At 42.4% G+C, this 24,997-nt stretch overlaps 1 protein-coding gene across 4 annotated transcripts in view; it reads right to left on the reverse strand.

Moving 5' to 3' along the window:
• epha3 (eph receptor A3) overlaps positions 1–24,997 on the reverse strand; it is a 95,437-nt gene that overhangs the window by 57,743 nt on the left and 12,697 nt on the right. For all 4 annotated transcript variants that reach the window (XM_085765892.1, XM_085765895.1, XM_085765896.1 and 1 more), the window contains exon 3: positions 19,910–20,570. In XM_085765892.1, coding sequence (XP_085622018.1) covers positions 19,910–20,570 — 661 coding nt within the window. The remainder of the gene's footprint in view (positions 1–19,909; positions 20,571–24,997) is intronic.

The following is a 24,997-nucleotide window of genomic DNA, read 5'->3' on the forward strand; positions in this document are numbered from 1 at the left end:
TCCTGTACTAATCTTAGAACACGAACACACACGCAGACACTCTGTTGTGGAGATCCATTAGAGCTCCATGTATAAGGCAACACACTGGAGACCAATTAAGAATAAAAAAAAAATGACTTCAACAAAGAATATTAAGATTATTTATGATGAGAGACTGAGCAATTCATGTAGATAAAAAAAAGCTGCAGCCACTATACTGTATTGTAAATGGAAACAAGCTGAGTCGACTCAGTGTTGTATGTAGACAGATAAAGAGAGAAAATAATGAAGAGAAGAATGGAATTATTTCTTTTAGCACCTGATACCCGTCTACCCATACAAAACACCACAAATGTGTCATGTGTTACCTTTGTTCAGGAATGACTCAGTCACAACTTTCTAAACTCTCATTTCTGTGACATGGAGGTGTTTAGTAGTGGTGGTGGGGTTGAGACACTTGAAGAAGTGCAGGTTCAGCAGAAGTGTAATTCCAGCGTGGCGTCCTGCTGAGCTGATGTTAGTGGGAGTCTGTGCAGCCCCAGCTCATCGCAGTGGGAAACAACAGTTAAATAACCAGATTCTGGTCATCATCTGCCCAAAGCACTTCTCACAGGCTTCAGTGGAGCTGCTGATACAGTACCCTCTGTTCTCAGCCTTACATGTTCTCTCTCTCTCTCTCACACACACACGATGCCCAAACTGACACACTGAAGCGCACATATTGACAACTATTCACCTCCCACATCACCTTATCTATCATTATTATTCTTGGATTGTTTGTAGAGCAGGATGTGTATTTGTCAGATTTAGTCATACTGGTGGAGCCACTTCCTGAGAACTAAGGCAGCATAATAAGTGGAGGTAAACACCACTTTCACTTGCTCTGTCAACATACACACACACATACACCAGGCCATCAATCAAGCAACACTTCTTTTGGGCAGCAAAACCCAAAGCTGACGCACATTGTCAAGTGAATATAGGTCTTTTATTAGAAATCAGATACTGACCAGTGTGTGTCATCCACATTTCCCTCCCTGACCACAGCTAGTGAAACTGAACTCAACACTCTGTAAAACCTGCAATGAAACCCGCCTCAGCCCATCTTAAAACTCTACGGAGTTATAGTGACCCATGATGGTCCGAATGCTCTTTCAGAAGCTTTACTGGCCCCGAGAAAAGCCACATTCAGTGGAAGTATTGGATTTCTATTTTAATTTTCACTAGAAATAATAAGCTTTCAGCCACTAGAAGCTTTAGAAAACATCTTAAAATGTCTCAGTCAAAGGCTTCTTTTCCCACAGTCTACATTGTGATGAAAGTCCGAGTATCTAACTCCCCACAAGAACAGGACACCAGCAAAACCAATCAATTAACTCTTGCTCCGGAGGTCTCCCTCTGTTCTTCTTAGCATCATTGGTTAGCTTTACTGTTGGGTAATGTTAGGAGAAATGGCAAGAGGAAGAAAGGCTCTTGCTGCTGTCATTCGTCAAGGGAGAAAGTGGACATTCATCATAGGGTTACTAAAGCATCCTGTAATGAATGGCCCCGCCACGGCCCATTTAAGCTCAAGCCACAATTTTAATGCCTTTGTGTATTATTCCAGTATTAAGCAGCATTATTAAGAAGCCAAGTATATTGTTTCTTTCTATTTGAGAAATTATTCGCAATTAGTGTAATGGTGACTATTTGGAAAAACACAAAGCTGGCTGGACAGTCCTTTTTCCCCCTCACACAGTCACACACATACACACACACACATACACACACTGGTGTCCCCCTTAATACTGAGGCCAGTGACAGGTTGAAAGGCGAGAGTGATGGATGGGCAGGGCTTAATCACCTTTAATCAGCCCCGTCCTTGAATAATGATGAACAGCCTATTTTACTCACACAGAGAATTCAGCTAGAGGGAGACGCTTGGAGAAAAGATGTCCGTCGCACACTCTTTGTTGCATTCATAAGTAGTGGCAGATGCCGTCCCTCCTCCTCTGCTTTCATTCCATACATCCACTGGGTCAATGCAGCACAGGCGCTCCTCACAAGCTACACACCGCTGTGTTTTTTTCTGCTTGGCTCACACGTTCTCATCCGTGTATGTTGACCGAACAACAAAATAAAGTGACAACAGACGACGACATCCTCATTTAGCTCAGCGTGCTAGAAAGAGTAACTGTTTTGTGCTGCAACTTCCACTTTAGTATAGGAACTGCACAGAAAGCAGAGATAGAAATACATATACTGCAGAACTCAGGCGGATGCTGTGAATGCTGAAACACGCTCTCCGCTCTCCAGGAGTGGAAAAAAAATATGCTGGTATTCAAAAGCAAAGCTCCCGTAGAAGACACAAAGTTCAAGAATTTCAATTCAGCTAGCTTGTTTTAATATTCAGCATCTATTGGAGATAAACACACTGCATGAAAGAGAACCAAAAATGTAAAAACAACCTTGAATGAAAAATTCAGCTTTCACCAAACACGGATGAAGGTGATTTCAGCATACAAGTGCATTTTTTATCACATTCACCATCATTTTCATGTAACCTGAAAGCAGAGTGATCCCCAGCTGCGGCCTCATCCTCTTAAAACCTCCCACTCTCCAATCAACCACCCCATGGCGCGGCGTGGTTGACAGGCAGCTAAGGGGCAGTGCTGTCAGGGAGGCCAAAGGCTGAAGCGTGGGGGGCCTGGCAGGGCAGCTGAGCCCCAGGACAATGCCATTACAGTGGGGATGAGGACTTCATGAATGACCTAAGGAAATCATGGGGCCAGCAAGAATGTTCTCCCGCTGGGCGCACACATGGTATTTCACTCTGCAGCAGGGTGATAACCCCCACTCTCACCAATAACAGCCACCCAGAACAGTCCATCATTAAAAAGAAACCTGGGAAAGAGTTCTCAATGCATGGAAATGCAGAACACTGCATTATGCAAAAAGATGCACACAGTTCATGATCCTCACAGACTCCCCTTTGAGTCCGCCAAGTATGTGCGTGCACACTTTTTAGATTACTGACCTATTCTATTGTATGAAATGTTTCACAGTCATGATGATGCTCCCAGGCTCTTTATGATGACAAAGAAGTGAAATACAGATCCACGAACACAAGTGAACACCTGTACAAAAACAGCTACTTAACTTTCATTTCCCCACACAGAGTATAGAGCCTTCCATCCCTTTTAGCAACAGTACACATGCGTGAGTGGCCTCCTATTGGAGAGGACTCTGAGCCTTATAGCCTCATGTGGCCTCATGAGTTAAGCCACAAAGGAACCAACAGGAGCATGTTACAACCTCACACACTGGCCTTTAGTGTCCTCCTTGGTGGGAATGATAACCCAAAGACTCCTACCTGCCAGCTCATACAGAAAGGTTATGAGTGGCCTTCCTAATACATTGAAATAAGGTCAATGAAAAAAAAAAATAATAATAATAATGCTGATATAAACTGAATAGATCCTGCTTCATCTCCAATAGATTCCACAAAAAGACCAGTCACATTTGTTCCCCCCCTGAAGCACTGATTTTGATCATGGTTTTGAAAAAGCATCCTGTTGCTGCTAGGCAACAGGACATCAATTTCCTGTAGAGCTACAGGTCCATCAGGTAGTTTGTTATTGTGTGACTTGGAGCGAGAAGCAGATCACAATAACACACAAACTAACCGATCCAGACCAGCAACTCCAGTGTAAAATGACTGTTCTTGTCCATGGAGTCTGGTAGCCATATGACGGCTTGTTAAGCAGCTCATTAACAGAGTGGTCTACCTCTACAGGAATCCTATCCATAATGTTGTCAGACACTTACAGTAACCATCTGAGTCGGTCAGTGGCATGAAAAACAACAAAAAAACCCCAAGCTCTTCAGTAGATGTACTTCAGTTTGGACAGCTGCTTCGTTGTTTACACTGCAGCAGCTGTTTGCTGGTTGCCGGGTACCGTCCTCAGTCAATACTGCACCATTTCCAAAGATTTTTGTCCCCGTCAACCATTTGGACCAAAAAACACAGGGAAATAGTGTTATAGCCCAAACTCAAAAATCCCAAATGTATCTTTTAACCTGTGACTGTTCAAACTGAATTTGGCTGTAACATTTCAAAGAATTGAACCTGGGCTGTCAGGCGGCTTTGAAGGGAGTCAGACGATGTACTTTCAGGTGTCTGTTACACACTCTGCCATACTGAGTTACCTTTTTCAACTGACCACAACAGTCAAATGACAAGACATCAATACCTGTAATTTCTAATCTCAAATTATAAGATTGTATTGTGTTATTGCATTCCTAAAAGATTGTCTGTATAGATAGACTTAATTTTAACTTAAGTTCTGAAATATCAAAAAACATAGTGCGTTTGTGAAAACATTGTCCAATGTTAACCAGATGTCAAGAATCTAGTGCAATTAAGTGAAAGTGATGTGGTATGCTCCATCTAACTCAACAGGCTTCCCCATCTTTCCCATGCACTGGAAGCGTCTGTCGTGCCAGTAAAACCCTTCTTCTCTTTCCTTATTGTTTTTATAGGCCCATAAATAGTCCAGGCTAAATTAATGAGGCCACAGAGACGGTGATGGAGGAGCAAGGGGATAAAGGAATGGAAAGATGAAGGGAGTGATAGATGGCATCATTATAACGCAGCACATCTCACTTAACAGTACTGTTGGCTTTGGAAGTTGCATGTTTTACCATGTGCCAACTCCAGCCTCGCCTTCCTTGAACGCACAAATGTACACAGACACATGTACAGTACACACACACACACGGAAAAACAAAGTAGAGAGGCGAACAACGCTCTCTGAAGCACCACATTCACACATGCACACGCTCTAAATAGACATTTTCACACAAGTAGATGCAATCTGGACCAATGGGCTAAGTATCACATTCTGTACAAACACCAAATCACGCACACACAACACATCCAGAAGCTCATACACTGAAGTGGCCAATAAACTCACACACACACACAAAGAAAGGGAAAAAAAACCTTTCAAGCACAATTCAGTTACACACACACACCATCATAATTAGCTCAACTGCAGCTATGAGAAATGAAGATAGAGCCTATTCTTTCCGCACCTGGGGACAATTTACTGAGTATCTCAGTTAAGCTGAGCGCAGTGGTAATTAACACCGAGTCCCAGTCAGTTAGCTGGCTGATAGCACAACTCTGCAATACTGCATTGTTTTACGTGAAAAGACTTTACAGGGCCCATTTTCTACAAACCAGAATGAGCCATTATTCACAGCAGCATCCTCACAGTAGAGGGAGAACTTCAAATTCACGTGGAGAGAAAGAGTCATTACTGTAAAACAAGAGGCCCTTAAAGAGTGCTGTACCGAACAACCCTTCAACTCCCCCGTTGGACCCAAAGACACAATTCCACTATTGATTGCTGAACTAATGTACACGGTGCTTCAAATAGGCTAATTCCTTAGGATTTGGAATCAGGTTGCTTATTGTGGTTTTTAAATCATTATAACGTTGCTTTTCTATGTGAAAACGGACAGAAATCCCAAATATTTACTTCATTTTCAACTACAGGCCTGTATTTCACAGATTTCACCAACATCTTTGTGATATAATGTTGGTAGATAAATGCACAAACAAAACAACAGACGGTGATATAAATATACATTTTTTCTTCCGTACACACTGATTTCAAGGGAAGTTTGAGGAGATTGACAGACCAGATGAAAGTTGTTAGCTTCATTATTGCTTAATGTATGACACTGCAATTAACACCTTATTTTGATAATGGGATGCAGTGCAATTATTCAGCGATCACGTACTCATGTCTCGCTCTCTCACACTTTCTGTCTCTCGGCCTTTAAATATCTACATGCATGTCGAGGGTGCTCGTGTCACTCAGAACGACATTAGCATGGCAAGTACATGCAGATGTCAGTCACAGCCAGTAACCTTTCAGGAGCCATTTACATATAAATCAATGGATTAATTGGCTAAAGCTTATTAGAGTTGGGGTCTCATCAATACCACCCACCTCAATTACCCCTATTATTGAGCTGTCATCTCCTACCCACTCACCCCCACACACCAGAATCAGTGAACACAAGGGCTGGTGATTGTGAACTTGTGATCCACCACCTCATGTGTCAATTTATCACACAAATTCTTCATTTTCTACTTTTGTAACACTAATTAACTGTGGTTTGATTCTTTAAAAATAGCTGTTAACTCCCAATTTATTATATTACCCAACCACAAGTGACAAAATGTCTAAATGTCCATTGCAGCATTTAGCCATTCCTCCATTAGATTGGTGGATTCAATGGCTCCGAGGTTGAAGAATCCCTCAAATTATCCAGATTAAACCTTACTGCTTTCCTGTGTTATGTGTTTTGTTTTAACTAGATGAAAAAAAACAAAAAACATATCCGATGTGGAGGTCAGAAACTGATCTTCAGCTTTTATTGGAGGGTCAGTATCAGCCCCCACATATCGATATAGCTGTTGGCACCAACAGCTATATACAAAGGCAGCCAGGAAAGCAGGGAGTCATGCAGGAGTCAGTGAGGAGGTCTTGAATTAATCAGTAAGATTTCTCTAACACTCCTTGAGGCTTTGCACTTTGGCATCGCCTCCAGGTGCTGAAATTGAACATTTAATAGCAAAAGACTAGCAGAGCGTAAGAAATGGAAAAATTGGTCGGTTGTATCACGAGGCGTGGGCTGTGCTACCTTCACCTTGACAAATGCTTGGTGCCATCCATTTGAACAGGCAGAGATGAAGGGAAATGAATCGAAGGAGGTGGGAAATCTGTGGATGATGAGTACAGTAATCTTGTTGGACACTGCTGTCTGCCATTTTTCTCTGCTCATCTTCACACTGCGTACAACGTCCCATGCATATTTGTGTGTGTGTGTGTGTGTGTGTGTGTATGGAAGAGAGAGAGGGAATATGTGTGTAGTGTGTGTAATTTGTAAGAAAGGTCAGTGCTCATCTCTGCAGTATCCCTCAACCTTTAAAGGTTGAATCCTTTGTCCTGGTATAAGTGACACTTTATTCCAGCATCTACAGGAGAAGAGAGGCTTCGGGTTTGAAAGAGAGAGGTACTGTAGCATTAAACATTTTGACAGAACAACTTGTTGACATACAGCTACTGTATCAATGAAGTCGGTGCTATGGAGCTAAAATGAAGAAGTTTACAAAAAATACACCACTGCAACGGTGTTGACTTAATGAGCTTTAAGTACTAAAATTGACTATTATCACAGTTTACCACTACGAACAATATTACCTTATTTCACACCCACTGAATTTAATTTCACTTTTGAGACTAAACAGTCTCAAAACACAACCAACTATTTACAGGCGAGTGGCAACAGATTAAAAAAAAAGGTACAATAAAAAGAAAATACCTCTCCTTTACAATAGGTGCAGTAAATTCACACTGGTGAGCTGGAGAGGTGCAAACAGAACTCACAATAAGGTATAATGAAAGAAAAAATTTGGGTGAAACACAGACAATAAGATTTGTGTATCATATAATTGTAGATTGATTGGGAATTAATAAAGAATTGATTACAATCAATACCTTACCCTAACCCAGAAATGTATATTTGAGCACTATGTTGGCTTTTCTCCTACTATCTGTGTTCACACAAAGCTCATAAAGCTGAATTTCCAAAAAAGCTGCTCTCATTTACATGTTTTTTTTCTGTTTCTCTTGTCAGACGATGAAACAAGCATGTGTGTGACAGTGACAGTGAGAAGATTGAGACCACATGTTATGAGCAGTCGCTTCCAAGCTGCCGCTAAAGTCCTGATTTTACAACCGCTGTATTGTCTGACAAAATCACCCATCAAATTAAGTAAAAACAGAGCTTGCTCTAAATTTGAGCTGTTTGTTAGAAAATGATCACAGGGATCGAAGCGAGTCACTAGATCTGTCACTAGTTGCTTTTCTGGAAAAAAAAAGACAAAAAAGGTAATTTAAGGGCAAGGAGCAATGGAGGCTCTCTAACACTCAGACCACTGGTCCAACTTTGTCACTTAGTGACATTTACAAATTAATCAAATCTACTTTTTTTTCCTGCCACACTGGATATGGACAAAATGTTTTTCATATTTCTACAGATTCAGATCCATTCTACAGAAGTTATTATGAATATCCTGATTAAGACATCTAAACATCTGTGATTCATTATATAGTTTTTGTTGTAGATACAAATGATTTAAATGAGACTGACTCATTTGCAACAGTAAAAACAAACACAATCAGTTTGGCTCCCAGGACCAGTGGTGTTCAGTTTAGAAGCTGTAAATTGGCAGTAGGAGATAAAAAACAAGTGTATTCAGTGAAAATGGTCTTTATCTAGATTGCTTGGCATGGTCAATAAAGACTCACACGAAGATGTGCAAAAAACACACACACGCAAACGTATACACAGCTGCAGGCCTTTAAGGTTGTCCAGTGCGGTTTAGCGTTGCAGTCTCCATGCTTGGTTGCTCTGGGCATGCTCTGTTGTGCTTGGCATTCAGTGTGCAGGGACAGCTAAAGGCCTGATCACTGAGGCCTGACCGTCTTTAATCAGCACGCCCAAACTGACACACACTCTTATGCATACACAACACATCTCACACGCAAATCACCCCCCCCCCCCCACCACCCTCTCTCCTCCTCTCTCATTGATGTACATATTCACACGCATACACACACCAGAGGGCACGTCATTTTCCATCTGACAACATTTCTAAGTCAACCGCCATGGCTGAAGGTAAAATGTCACCACTCATCTTGCTGCTTGCTGCGCGTGGATAGGGATGGATAGAGTTTGCAGTAAGTGAGTGCAGGGACCTTTTCCTTTATCTCTATCAAATGCTGAAGTAGGGGGAGTCAGGGATGCATGGAGTCTAGTCAATGGATCATTTGAAAAAGACAAGACTGTCTGGCACATCAGTGACTCTTCAACAGGCGTCCAAGGTGAAAAATAACTTGAGATAAGTCACTATATTTTGTGTGCGTTCATGTATGGGATAGTAGAATCCACTTGAATGGGAATGTTAAATTTCTTTGCAGATTCTGCATCATTCATGGAAAACCCAAGTTTTAGCTCTCATCTTCTCTGGTGTCCCGCCCACTCAGCTCTCCCCTGGGTCCATGAGAGATCTTTACCAGGTTTTCCACCTCCTAAACCACCTCTTCTCAGTATTACTCTAAAATTCTCCATGCTGACCTCTGTCACTGAGAGTGAGGCCGACATCCATTAAAAGAAAGGTTACTCCAGCTGCTTGTCTCCACAGAGTCATTTTTCCAAGCACTAGCTGAAGCTTATTCTAGTGGCTGAGGTCGTATTTGAGGGTCACAACAAAAATTGACTTGTAACTCAAAGAGCTTTTGCGGCTTTGCAGCTCGACTCTCTCTTTACTGTAGTGGCCCGATATAGCCTTGGGTTATCTCTTTAACCAACACTTATGAACACAATTTAAACATATAACCTCCAGCTACGATATCAGGTGCTTCACCAGAGTGTGGCAGTCCAGTGTCTTTCCTGGAGAGAATCTTTAAAGCTGACCACAGCTTTTCAGATTTCTACGTGACATCCTTAACTGAATAGGTCCAAGAGGAAGGCACAAGGCTTCAGTCTGACTCTCACCTTAAACAAACCCCACTTGAAGCCAGCTACATTCACTGTATAAAGGCCAAATAGATTGTAACAACCTTATACTGCCGAAGTGCCTCGTACAGGATGCCTGGGCAAACTCAGTCACACTTTGAATAAAAAGAGTTCAATAGAAACTGTACCTAAAAACTCGAGTGACGCCTTTTCAAAGCCTTTCATTCTAAAACTGGAAATGCACAACTTTTTACAGCTCACTTCTGACCAGGTTCCTTTGATCTGTTCCACTGTGCTCAGAGCAAAAGCAGAGAAAGACTCTTGAGAGGCAGCCAGTGCATCCCAAGGCTGTGAAAAATGTATATGCATTTTGAAGATGCGGAAAATTGATGTCTTAATCTATGAATATAAACAGAGGGATGTTTGAACGCATGATATTTTGAAAAAATCATTAAAACAGTGGTTTGAAAGGTAAAAATGCAGAGAGCGAGTTAAACCATTTTTAAATTGTGTGTGTGTGTGTGTGTGTGTGTGTGTGTGTGTGTGTGTGTGTCAGTCAGAAGTGGTTTCTGCTGCGGTAAGCACTTTGTCTTCCTCTCTTCACCTCTGCTCACTTTTGGTTTACTAATGACCTGTATATATTGACAGACATGTCTCTCACACTTATGCTGTGCACTCATCCCCTCCCTCTCACACACATAGACACACACAGATCCCAGAGGAGCTGTGATGCCTCACTTCCTGCGGACCTGATTAAGATGGAAGACACGAACAATAAAAACACCAAGGTTACCATAGCAAGGTCAGCAACTCACAAGTAGACACACACAGGTACAAGGAAATCAACACATTCAAAAACACAGTGTAGGTGAGGGTGCAGATTAATCTTCAGCTTTTTTGTTTATTCATTGTTCAAACCTCCTGAAGCTCTGTGACCAATATGATTATTAGTAACATGTTTCCCTACAGTTACTGCACATATATTTATTATCCATTATTTAGAATGGACAGTGTGGAGAGCAGGTGGCTACTCAGTTGTATACAATATAACTCAACTCTCAATGTGGGCTGCTTTTAGCAGGCTGATAGCTGGTCAAGACTCTGATTATTTTAATAAGTGAAAAAAATCTGGAAAAAAACAAAAAACAAAACTAAAAACAGAAATAAATGACTGAGGAATTATATTTTTACCACCCTGCCCTGCTCCTCTGCCTGTCAGTCTCTCAGCTTGTTAAGTTTGTGTATGACAGTCTGGGCTTGATTCTGTTGTACTTATATGTGTCACAAAATTTACCATAAGAAAGAAGTCTTAGTGCTGTCAATGGAAACTGTGCATCCCCCCCAAATAAGTGTGTTTGTGAGTTTTCTGTGAGGCAGAAAAAGCCAAAGCTGTTGGACAGTTGAGTGCAGCAACCGTACCACGTCATTACATCAGCAGTAACTGTCTATATGGCTGAGACGTAGCATCACTGCAGAATTGCCACTAGATCTTCATGCATGTGCCTTGACTCTCCAAAGTGTTAGACTTTGGTGTCTTTGCTTGGCTGTCATTAAAGAGTGCAGTGTTTGCTGAAATGGAAAGGTTGTTATGCTGACATCTGTGATGTAGCAACACGGCGAGATCAGACAGCTGCTGGAAGACAGACATTTATGCGGTGACGCTTGGGTGTTTCGAAACGAAATGACACTGAGAGGCCCCTTCACTGAACGCATCGCAGCTGTACAATGAGATGATGCGTCTGACAACTACTCACGGGCTCACGACGCATGCCTACAGGACGTGTTTAGATAAGTGAGACACTTGACAGCCACAGCCCCAAATCTGAGCGAGGCTGCAGCTGAGGGCGCTGCCACATATTCAGCACCAAGGACAGCAGACATCACACAACATAGGTTTATAGGAAAAGGCCTGTTTCAAATATGATATTATCTTAGTAGACGTGTTATGAAGTGGTATTACAGTCAGGTTATTTGACTGGCTATGATTGCTGACAGGTGGACATCAGGACAAAGCGCATTAAAAAACAAAAGAGAATTTTGAGGTGAAACTCTCAAAAGTGTAATGGACGGTGGTGACAGAAATGATAGGAAGTAGTGTAGAAAGAAAAAAAATGCAAATGAGCTGCACATTATCCTGTAGATCAGCAAGAGCACTAACTTTCTGGAATTTTGAAAGCAGTGCACAAGAAAATGATTTGTGGAGAGATACTGGAAAAAAAAAAGAACACGTCGGCCTCTGAGGATGTTGATAGCGGTGACGTCACAAATGACAAAACATTCTGTGAAATGACAAAACATTCTGTGACAAAAAACTCTCCATCAGGGGGTCTACATCCCAGTGACAGCTTGCTTTTCTTCCTCTCAACCCCCTCCTCTCCTTCCTCCACCCTCCTCCAGCTCGCTCCCTCTCATCCATCAGGAATGATGGAGTGACTCCCCCGTTCAACTCCTCCATTTTCCTCCCCTGTTACATTACATGTGTATCCAAACATCCACTGTGTCTGTCAAACAGGATGTTTCCCACTGTGTCCACCATCCCCTCCGTCCTTGTCTGTCCACTGACGCGCACCCTCGCACACATGCACACACAAATCCGGTAGCAGTAACGTTAGTAGCTCCACAGTGATCATCCATCAGTTTGAAGCTACGCCCATAGGTTGAGTCTGGATGTGAACAGAAGCACATAAACATATGTATGCACACATCTACATATACAGATGAATTGCATGAGCTCTTCTCTTGTGCTTATGTTCTGTATGCACACCAAGTCTCAGAGTACAGTCCGCACACATACACATACGCATACACACACAAACACACACTATCTAACAGAAAGACTGACCACTGTGAAGTGGTTGGGGGCCTCTCCAACAAATAAACACCCCGTCTATTTATCCCTCCATTTCTGTTTTGGTGCACGCACACACACACACACACAACTGGGCCTTGTTTCTGTGTGTGTTAAGTTGAATTCCTGAGCCTGTGGTTACCAACAGCTTTGAAGTCCCAACAGCACCAGGGCCCCGGGGTGATGGGCTTACCCGCCACCCCCAGCCTGCGCTGGATGGCCCATAAAGAGAAAAGCAAACAGGCAATAATACCCCAAATGAACAAACCTTTCCTCCATCCTTCACTAGTCCCTCCTCCTTGGCCTCGCACAACACACACCAACAGAAAAACCACATCAGTATGAGTTGTATGAGTGCACACAGAGATAAAGAAGTTGACCCTGATTTAATAGGGACTAAGACTCAAACATGAAGTATGTGGATGCGATATTTCACTCTTCTTGTGTAAAGTGATGATGGGCAAGCATATAAATGTGCAAACTTTCTCTCAGCAGCTGTGTGTATACTATACACTGTATAAGCATATACAAGATCATCAATGACTTCCCTTGTTTAGTGAGTAATTTCTGCCTTTAGACTACGGCATAATAGTGTCTCTAATTAATGCTATGCTCATCATCTCTCTTCTCCCTCCCTCCCCCTCTCTCTCTCTTTCTTTTTCCCTCTCCCTCTCCCTCCCTCCAGTCAGATTTCCCTCCTGGCTGCCTGGTGTTGTGGTGTGGTGTGGTGTGGGAGTCAGTATGATTGCTGTGGGCTTCTCAGCATGCTTTAATTAGCTCTGTTTTATTTTTCACATCAAGGTTATGGAAGTTCCTAAAAAGTTAAACAGTACTGGAGGTGCTCAGAATGTGGGCAGCAACGGAAACAGTATGAAAATGAACATAAAAACAAAAAACAAACATGTCTATCCGAATCGAAGATGCACCTCTAAACACAGAAGGTCACACATTACTGTTTGATTTCCCCTCATCTTCAGCCACAACACAGTTGAAGTCAATAAAAGAAGGTAAACAGCACAAGAACTAACAAAACTGGACACATATGAGGTGATGTCTGAGGTGTGGACTGGTGTCACAAGAAATCCATCAACTCTCTCTGGAGAGGGAGCCCAGTTGCCAGCTGTAATGTGAATTCAGGGAAAGGAAAAGAAAAAGCTTGTATTTCTCTCTTTTTTTTTTAGATTTGGCAAATTTTGTATAGTGTTAAATCAAGACCTTCCTCACTGGAGCACTCATTCCAGGCCTGGTCCTCCCTTCCAACCTCTTGGCTCCTTCTTGGCTCCAAAAAGGCTCGATGCAGGCAGCACACAGCCAAAAGGCTGCAGCAGAAAAAGCCTCCACACTAAGCTAAACTGACAGGAGAGGAGGAGACTGACGCAATGGAACCGCAGCATTAGAGCAGAGCCATGTACAGTATAACACTTCATTCACCCAAACAAACACACACAGGTTAGCAAGAACTCATCTTTGGATTGGTTTTTTTGAAAATGTGCATGTGTGGCAGAAATGTATGAATAACACCTGCTCTATGAAGGTGCCCAATCCTAACAGGCTATTGTTACACTCTGCTGAACTGTGCAGCTCCCATTGTAAATGTGTGAAAGTCTAGTATATGATGTGTAGCAGGGTGCAGCTGTAACAAGGAACAATGGCACAGAGGATGCAGTGAACTGGATAAATAAAAGGCTGCAAAAAAGAGATTCGCACACGGACAAGCGCACACATACACACACATAGGGCATGTAAACACATATTTGAAGACCAAAAGAAGACAACAGCGGAAGCAGTGGGATTTATTAGCCTGTTGCTGGATTAGAAATACCGGTTTTGGGAACGTGGCCCTGTTTTGCGTGTGTGCTGTATTTGTGTCTGTGCATGTATGGATTTTGATGTGTTTGTGAGCGTGCGTGTGTGTCTAGAACTGACATGTTCTTGTGGAGAGCGGGTCGTTATATAATGGCTAACACAAACAAACAGAGTCCTTCCAAGGGACGGGAGGGGAGCCAATAGCCCCATGAATTCACAGCACTCAACCTCAACAGACTGGCAGATAAATATACAAAAAAACACAGCACATAAAACAATATGGATGATGAGAAAAAAAAGCATGACTGTGGGACTGAAACGCTTCTGATCTTATCAGTATTTGACCAATAAATATTCCTAGCTGGCACAAAACTGAAGTGTTGAACACTGATGCTGATAAATCTTATCAGGAAAAGAGCCTACATGTCATTTTCTGTAAATTGCACAGAACCATGTTGGACCTCTTTAAAAAACACATATCTATCTAAATGTATTAAAGAAAAAAAAAATACTGTGATAAGTTGTTTAGATTTAAGTTATTTCTTGGGATTCTTTTTCAATAGGACAGTTGAGTGAGACAGGGAAGTCAGGGAGAGAGGAGGGATGACACACAGCAAAAGGCTGCAGATCTTGACCAGGTGAGGATCAACTTTTACACATCTAGGTTTGTACTGAACAGCAGCAGTCTCTCTCGTGATAAACAAGTATTGTGAAACTCTACTGTAGAAACATGGCAACACCAGCAGCCACACTGAAGCCCTCAGTAATGAACAACAGTCCAATATTCACTGGCATTTTAGCGTTGGTGTGGTCTAACCAAGTATGTGTGTTCCTTTTGGAGATCTAAATGTTAAACAAGTCTGTTCGCCCGCCATGTTGAATCTCCACCATTTCACATCCACCCCGGGAACCAGTGAACCAAAACAATAAGATGAGATAGAGATAGAGGTTGAGCAGGATTGGCAGAGCAGGCAAACCCTAATGGCATTATAGAGATTCATTGTTTAGGCTGAATAGAGCGTTCCCTCAATTCAAATGATGCGGAGTCTTTCTCAGAGGGCTAAGTGTTTGATTGGTCAGGTTGATGTAGGCTTGCGTGACAAAGTCAATGAAAGATGTATAATGTGAGTACGGCATGTCTGCTTGAAAGCTAAGCATCTCTGTGCATGAGGGCGGCAGCTAAATCACTTAAGCGAGAGTGGAGAGTGATATAAAACATTCGACACGAAATGGACGGCGGGCTTTGAACTGGCGGCCAAGACCATCAGCCACTGGGGTGAGTCGAGAAGGGGGGTAGGGGGTGGAAGAAGTAAACAAGGAGAAAAAGCCAGTCTTATTTGGAAATACTGCGGTCAACGCTGTCATTAAAAATAAATGATTTTAGAACAAAATCATTACAATTCCATTTTCTTTGTATTGCTTTAAAGTTTTATGCCATTTTCAAAACTGTGTTTCGTCTCTCATCTTCCACTTAATTAAAGCAAGTTAAGGAATATAAGCAAAACCTGCAATTCAGTTTTAAGTGTGTGTGTCCGTGTTGGTGTGTATTGATTCAATGCATATGTGTGACTGTAATAAACGTTATGCTGCCGGCAAGTTTGACGATTGTGTGTCCAGCAAGAATGTAAACCTGGGTCTCTCCTTGAACACACAACAGAACAGCTGCTTGCAGTTGCAACACACGCGAACACACACACACACACATGCACGCATGCAAACTCCACAGACAGACATCCGTTTGCTGTTTTAGGATCAAATTAGGGTTGCAGGAATTTCACACCGATGGTAGATAGGAGTTAGTTCACCTGCTCCAGTCTGTTCTAATGACAGATGAAAGACTGACTTAGCGAGATTAGATCTGGCCTCACATTCTCTGTGGAAAGGCCGAAGCCCGCTCACAAAACATACAATAATCCTGACGATGACTGACGTGCGAATTCATGTCGTACGGTGTGAAAACCTCCCGGTCCACTCACTGCCCTCCCGCTCTGACAAAAGATCCGATGACACCTCCTGCTCCGATAACGATGATGGAATATCAAAATATGTTCACAGCAATATTCGCTGCATCCTGTGAAATGTGTAATGACACATACACACTGCGGCCATCAAACACACACGGACACTCCACCCCCCCCCCCCCCCACACACACACACACACACCGATAAGGACAGCTCACGCATATAGTGACCCACTGCTGTAGCCAGACAGAATTCATGCACTCGTTTGAAGGCGCCATTGGAAAAAAAAAACATCCTCCCTCTCACAAACATTTCTGGCTATACACACAAATACACACATACACAAATACACAACCCAGCAAGATAATGACAGTCTAATACTGGAGTGTACTCTACTAAAGCCCTTAAACACACTTCGGAGTCTGTATAAACAAAGACAACTGCTCTTATGTACTCTCTCTCTCTCTCTCTGTCTCTCTCTCTCTCTCTCTCACACACACACACGCACACACACATATATATAGAACAGAGACTCGGCTAAGTTGAAAATGCTGCATCAAGGCGTCTTGTCAAAAAAACAAAGTATGAAATATTCAGCAAAGGTGTTCCATCTACATCTGACTCAGAGCTGCGAGTCAACGCTCAGCCCCAACACCTCTCTCATTGCTCTCTGCCTCCTCAATTTACCTCAGTGTTTTATCAATTCAATATTTTTTGGCTGAATTTTGAGGTGTTTATTTAAGTGAAACAACACCGTGGACAATTATTTTATTTCCAGGACACCAAGGAGTCACTGAAGCAGCTCCTAGAATTGACAGTCCATTAACTAACAGATCAACAACAACCAATCTCCTTGTGTATGAAGTCATCAGGAAAAATCTTACCAAATGGGTTTTGGGGCCCAGTATGTGTGTGTGACATGTAATGACGAGAGAAACCACAGTTTCGACATCTGTTTCTATCTGTTTTAGCTGGCTGCTGCACTGTAAATATGTTTTCATCTTTTCTCGCTATCTGTCTGTACGGTGACCTAACCCCATGCAGTCATCTATCTGTTAACACAGAGGGCCTGCAGAGCGAGCTGCGCGCTGGGGCCCCGACGGCTGCACGCGGGGACAGAGGGGGCCTGTTGGTGCAGCTGTCTCACTCCAGGGTAACATAAGACCTTATTAGAGTCCATTAGACCTCTCTGAAACTAATAAGAGATTGTCAAATACATCCAAACATTCACACAATTCACAGAGGGACAGGAAGTGAAAGGAGGGCGGTAGGAAGGGGGACAGGGGTCTGCCATTTGTCTACATAATGTCCCATCCTTGTATCTCCAACTTTTTCCTCAGTCAAACTAAGGAGGTAAAGGCAACATTTTAGGATGAAAGCTGGCAACACTTTTGAATTAATGTAGAGTTAAAACGCATTAAAAATAATTTATTTGCCATTTTAATTTATCAATATAATTTGGATTCAGGTAATCTTTTAAATCTATGATTATTCTAATGAAGCTTAATATCTTCAATCAATCAAAAAATCCAGAGGTCGTTGTTCCAGGCCCAGTGTCTGTTGTTTTATATCGCATTCTAATCCATGGTTTTCATTCATGGTTGTAATTTTATCCCTATGATTTTACATCTCACTTAACCTGTTTATATTTTGTACATACAAGCTTTTCACCCGACAGCTGTGTCTAACTTTCTACTCGCATCTGGGTAGAGAGTCAGGCTCATCTGGAGTCCACAGCCCCCCAGAAAAAGAGCTTCCCTTGGCCCTGACAGCAGGGGCTTGACCTGGGAGACAGCCTTTGATCTTTAATTAACACTGGGCTCGGATCAGTAGAGGAGGGAGCTGATGAACATGGAGGCATTTGGGAGCAGCTATAATAGTTAGTCAGAGTGTTGTCTTTTTTTTTTAATTCTTTCTTTTGAAACTCAGACACAGTTTTAACTTGAAGTCATTGTAGAACAGCCGCAGTGCAGAGGTGGCTGCTTTCAAACAGATGATGTGGCTGGGTACGTGCGCAGAGCGAGGAGCTCTCTGAAACTGAGAAAAGAGCAGCACATATAGAAGGACATGGACCACAGCATCCTGCCACAACAAAGAGAAAGTGAGGTTTCATGGCACATGCAGCTGGTGCTTCTGTCTCCTTTGCCAAAGCCTCTGGGAGCAGCTTTCTTTTGGCCAAACCAAATGTACAGAAATGCAAAACAGAGGAGAATGAAGTAAGCAAATATATATACACTGCATGTACCGCCGCTCTATGTAGTGTTTGCATTAAGTTCGTCAAAAATGAAATGAATGTAAATTTCACTTTATATAAAAATACAGGGCACTTTGAAAACCTGCTGCGTGGAACAAGCTACTGTGCAGATGCCAAACATTCCTATTGCAGAGAATCACAAATGAAATAGTGTTAAGTGTAATTGATGAAAGCTGTTACACCAGACACAGAAACCACACACAGGAAATTTAAGTTTTTCCTTAAATGGTCCAGCTGTGTTTTGTCTATGCTCATACAGTATATGCATCCCTTTATATGAAAAAAAAGAGGTATTAAAATGTGTCACATTAATACTCTGGTGGAAAATATAGAGCCTTTATAGAAGTTTATAATCAACTAGAGCGATTTTAAAACAGACTGGGATGTAGTTTCATTATGACATTTAACCCCTGAACCTGCTGTTTGCCCAATCCCAAAGGGAATAACAGTTGTCATAGGGATATCATTAACTTATTATTTAAGCTTAAATAGCTTAGGTGAAATGATACGAGGAGAAACGAGGACAAAGGATAAAAGCAATAAACAACTTTTCTGCAGGTTAAAACGCAGACACAGATCAATGTGTCAGTACACGACTCTGCAGCACCAGGACTCATGCTGAGAATTCTTCAGTGACTTCAATGGTTTTGACATTTTGATTCTCTCTGACAACCGACTGGCGAAACCCCAAATCCCCTGAAAACCATGTGTGATGATGATATAGCACATGGAAAGAAAGTCAACAGTCAGGATGGACTGAAAATTAAAGGCAGACAGACGGGTACTGTACTTTCTGACTTTTTTCAACCACCCCCAAGGCGACAACAGAGTTTGGGGCGAGATCGAGTATCTCCAGACTCAAGTTTCTACCAACTCATGCCTCCACCAACACCCACAACCATCACCACAGCTATGCCATTATTCACCATCCACTCTGGGCCCACTCCTTTCTTCTGCATTATCAGTCCCATCCTTGCTTCTCTTCCCATAGCTAATGAAGTGTCACAGAGAAAATTACTGTTGAACTATACTGAACACTGAGACCTATTGCTCAAAGACCTGGATAACGCAGCACACACGTGCGTGGAAATAGAAACGTGGGACTGCAGATTTATCCACCAACACTCTTGGGATTTTTGAATTTGTTTGAAGGCAGCACGCATACAGAAAGCTCACGCACGCACAAACATCCACATACACACATGCATACATCAAGGTTGGCCATTTGACATCAAAGGTTCTGCGATGACAGATATGAAGTGTCAGAGTCTTCACATCAAACACTCCACTTCTGCAGCCTTGCCAAACTTTGCATTGTATCAAACAGTGTTAGAAATAAGGGCAAGAATTCAGGCTGTAGTTTCTACTGAGAAATAGATGCAAAGGAGAAATTAGATTTTACAGGGGAAGAAAGACATACAACAGAGAGAATGAGGAAAGGCTTGAGAGATAAAATGATATTGAAAGAATATGCTTCTTACTTTGGCAGGTGTTGCTTCTCTCTTCGTACCCTGGGTTACATAGACACTTTCCAATGGGCACCAGCCACTCCCCCTCTGTGCTGCAGTACATTCGTGGAGGCTCCTCCTCTTTGGAGTGATTGACACAAGAGCCTTTGACCTCCACCAGCGACTGGGAGTCCATGGGCACCGTGTCGGGGAAGGAGGCCAGATTCCTCACAGTGTACGGGCACTTCTTAAAGTAAACCCTCACTGAAACTAAAGCTACGCAGGCGCCCACGTCCTGGAACGCCAGGTAGAAGCCCTTCTTGGTCATAGGACCCACTTCACGCACCTCAGTGTTGAGCTTGAGGATGCGATCGCCAAGGTCCATTTGGGTGAAACTCTCGTCGGCAGCGATGGTGTCGATCTTGGAGAACTGGTGCTCTCTGAAGTGGCTGCCCTGGTCATCGTCTGTCTCCAGGTAGAGGAGGTTGAAGGTCTCCTTGCAGGTGCCCAGGACCAGCGGGATGGAGTTGCAGTCCCTCAGGGTGAACTTCAGCTCCACGTAGATCTTCTGGGCTGACTGGCGGGGGATCCAGTTGGTGCGAAGCCAGTTGTTCTGGCTGTACTCCATCACGTTGCAGACCTGGAAGGTCCTGATGGGAGTGTAATGCTCATCCACGCCACTGATCTCTTCCCACTGAAAAAGAAGGAGAGGTGGAGGAGAGAGAGAGAGAGGGTAGGAGAGAGAGAACCAAATACAGGAGAAATAAAGAGGGCAGATTAAAGGGAAAATAGAAAAAAATAGAAATAGAAATAGAAAGGCAAGAGGTACAGCAAGGGGTTGTCACAGAAGCAGGCAGCGTTTTAAGAGCAAGATAGGAATTTTAAGAAATGGTAAGAGGGTGAAGGTAAAGAAAGAATGAAAGGGTAGGGAAGGGAAATTAGTGAAAAGATGTGAAGAAAGTAGTAAAGAGAGGAAAGAGGGATGAAGCAGAAAGCAAGAGAATGAAAAATTAGAATATTTTGAGTGACAAGAAAGGTGAGTAAAGAAAGTTGAGGAGAGTAGCAGAGGAACAGGGGAATAGAAAGGAGGGAATACAAGGAAAAGGGGGGAAGATAACAGAGAGAAAAATAAAGTTATATCCACCCTGTAAGCATTCACAGATGAATTATTTAGATTCTGAGTCACTCTTGCTGAATACTAAGCATCTAATAAACACTTAAGGGTGAAAAATCACGCTACCAGATCTCGTGTAAATTACTCAAATTAATTAAAAGCAAACTTGCTGCCTTAGCCAAATTTTCTAGATTAGGGCTCTGTGAAAATATCTCAGAGAAAAAAACCACCGAGCGTGATTCCCCGTCTCAATCTTACTGAAATTGTGGGAAGCTGCTTAATTGCTGTTAAATATTAACAAAATCTCATAGCGTTCTCTTCCACCCTTATACTAACATGTTTTTCTCTACAAGTGAGGACTTTCAAGCTGCAGTCTTGGTTATTTGCATCACAGTACTACTGCTACTAAAGGAAACGTGCTCAATCCACTATGAAACAAAAGAAACTACGAAGTATAGACAGATGTGAGTGTATACCAGGAACGTTCGTGTCTATCTTACATTTTCCCTCCACTGGGAGAAAGCAATGAGAGAGGAGAGGAGAAAAAGAAAGCGGGGGTCATTCCTTTTTGAATTCAACACAGCGGGAAGACTCATTGATCATACGCTTTGGCTTCGCTGTCCGGGCAGATCAACACTGAATCAGAGCAATGATGAATGAGCAAACACCTGAAACACTGGGCTCATTGTGGTTAAAATGACAGTCATTAGAAGGAATGGGCGTAAATGTGTAAATGGATGCGTTTTCCTATTTCTTTGGTCTCTGTGAAATTCAGAATGGACGTATGTTTGAATGAGCGGTGCTTTCTTCAGAGAGAGAGAGAGAGAGAGACTTTGTGGGTAAGAGGAGACTGAATTAACGCTCCTTTCACACAAGAACTGATGGAAACATAAACCCACACACACACACTCACATACACTCACATAAGGCTCATGTGAAGTGTTTAAAGTCCCAAAGCAGGCGGACACAGCAGGTGCTTTCAGCCCGAACACAGAAATTAATGACGAGCTAAGAAAGTGTAGGTTCTCTATTACATGTTTTTGTGTGCCCATGTGTGTGTATGTGTGTGTGAGCGGGTGTGTGTGAGATTGTGTGTGTGTGTGGGGGAGTAAAGCACATCTATGAGCGTAGTGTTTAAGGAGCTCTCAGGCTGAAGGATGGCCACTTGTTTTTCATCTCACAGTAAAGTTAATGAAACATCCCTGAGAGGCGGAGAGGATGAGGGAGAGAGGGAGAAAACAGCCAAAGGAGGAAGAAGAAGCAGAAGAAGGGAGAGAAAACCTAAGGGGAGAGATTCCATTGGTGTTTAGTCTCCCCCGTCTTGCTTTCCTTGGCGTCACCTCATTCATCAGAGTGTAGTCTGAGCTCTCTATAGGCCTAACAATAACATGGGTAAGTGGACAGAATTGAGTGGGACTAAATATAGAGAGGTAAAGCTTGAACTTAAGATTTCACCTCACTTCACTCACAAGTGTAACAGCTTGACTTTAAATGTACGTGTAAAAATGAAGTGATGACATGTAAAAAGGTACGCTGAGAGACTGTGACACAACAGAAAGGCACTGAGCCACTAAGATTAGTGGGTCCGTTGACATTAAGTTTGATAAGACAACACCCTCACTTGAATATAATGAAAAGCCTATAACTCACTCACTGCTTCAGCTTTCTATACATTTCTCTTTGTCAGAGGTTAACGGCTTCTTTTTCTAGGATTAGAAGCAGCACAACCGGGGATCTAGCTTTTGCGGTGCAGATGTGATCTGTCAGTGCTGTTTGATTAAAAATACACATTGGAAATGTTACCTGCTAAAAATACTCAGTATACTGTATATACAGAAATAGAAGGGTTCACATTTGGTCCAAAAATATATGAAAATAGGCCACTTATGTCAATGAGGGTGTTGATACTTAAAACCTTACCACACAAAGCTGAAAAGTGTTTATAATATTAGAGCACATTATGTTGTTGCAAGTATGTATCATTGAAATTATATATAATTTATGAACACAATGAGAAACATACAGCATATTATAAGAACGTCTCTGTAAAGTTATTCATTGTCATTCCTTTGTTTGTCCTATAATAAATGTTTGTGGCCTTGTAGCATAAAGCACAATGGACATTTTCATGGTTATATTTGTGAACTGAACTAAAGACAAAGACAATTTTGATCTTGTTTAGATACTGATGAAGTCTCCCTGACATATTTCCTTCTATATTTAACCAAAGACACAATCTGTTCCCTAACTTAATTGGACATTTTTTTTGGTGGGTTAAGCTTGAGTAAATTTTGTTTTGCATTTTGTTTAAGGATGTACCATATCACTGCCAAGAACAAAAAATTACATAAGTGTTCTTTAAAGGTAAAGTAAAGCAAAATCATCTTAATGAATGTAACATCTGAGACATGTTTCTTGTCAGGATACTTTTTTGCTCTCTGTGAAAAATGTTTAAGAACATTACAAGGTTACTGCTCCTCCACACATTTAGATAGTAGTTTGGTCATGTAATTCAACATGGTAGCTGTTAAAGTTGTCTTTGGGGCCTCTTATCTACCCCTCCATGATCTACGGTCTAATGAAAACGATGGAGTTTGTGTACTAAGTGGAGCAGACTTGAGTATCGGCTCTGGATCGTGTCTGCTCTGTCTCACTCCAAGAGCTTTTCTACTTAGTGAACAAATTGCTGCAATATTTCATCGTAATACAAGTATGTATGCTTTACATATATACCTACATGCAGTATACTGTGTAAACAAATGTGTGCGTATTTGTTCCATTAATTTTCTTATTTTCATGAACATGTTGTGCATTTACATTTGTGTGTGTGTGTGTGTGTGTGAGTGAGGACAACTCCGTCTTTGTATGCAGATGTCTTTGTGAGCTGCAGCCTTCATGTCATATTCCTTTATGTCCTTTCATGTCAAGCACAATGATGCAAACTGGGCTGAAGGGTGGGGTGGGGCTGGGGGGGCTGAAGTTAAACACATACAGGGATCAGAATCAAACCCAGGTGTGTATGTGTGTGTGCGTGTGTGTGTGTTTGTGTTAGGTATACTATATCCTATTCCAGAGAAGATGACTCGATTTGAACCAGTCTCTGCCAAAGTAAACAAGACCTCCGCTATGATGTGAAGATCCCACTCTAGAGGATAGCATCTATTACATGGAGTTACCTCCTCATCCCCATCCCTAAAGATTACATCATAAGAAATGAAGTCCTCCAACCTTGAATCACGTCCCGGGTTAGTTAGCCAAGGCTTGCTTTATCTGTCCTTCACTTGACAAGGAGCAAGAGGGAGTGAGGAAATAAGGAGAGAATGTCTTAGCATCTATCACCAGATCTGGCAGTGGATTAGTGCAGAGAGTGTGACATGCTCCATGGTTCTCTGGACGAGTCTCAGGAGCCACCTCTGGGAGGCCCTGACCAACTACAGACACAAGATTACTGCTCTTGCACTTATTTTATGAAAAATCATATCGCCAGACAAGAGCAACGGTGTTCAATTCTGCTAAACTCCAGATTAAATTGAATGGCTTGTTTAAAAAAAAAAATCCAGAGCCACCAGCCAGAGCAGGATCTGAAAGCTGTGCCACCATCAGAGACAGCTCCCACTGAGAGTGTTTGGAGCTGTCTGTGTCAACCAGAATAAATACAGGTCTAAAGTAAGCAGCAACCCCCTTGTTTCTCTGCAGGGGGGCGTAACTCACCTCTCCCTGCCCTCTAATTGATATATAACAACACTAGGACCCTACAGCAGTCCTTGCGACCTCCGACCTCCCCCGAGCCCTGATGGTCACAGCCGGGGCACGGTTTGGTGTGATCTTGCCCCTGGTTTTCTCTGATCTGTGCTGTAGGTAGGTGTGGCAGCTAAAGGGACAGTAAAATGGAGTGTGGTAACTTGATCCTCTCAAGACATTAAAACTACTGCAACAGGCATGTCTCAGAATCACGTAGTCAGCATGCCAGTTCACCCACTTCAAAGGCATGGAGGTCAATGGGAGTT

The sequence above is a fragment of the Trachurus japonicus genome, chromosome 21 (assembly GCF_045865225.1).
Source record: "Trachurus japonicus isolate A0001 chromosome 21, Traja_1.0".
Taxonomy (NCBI): Eukaryota; Metazoa; Chordata; class Actinopteri; order Carangiformes; family Carangidae; genus Trachurus; species Trachurus japonicus.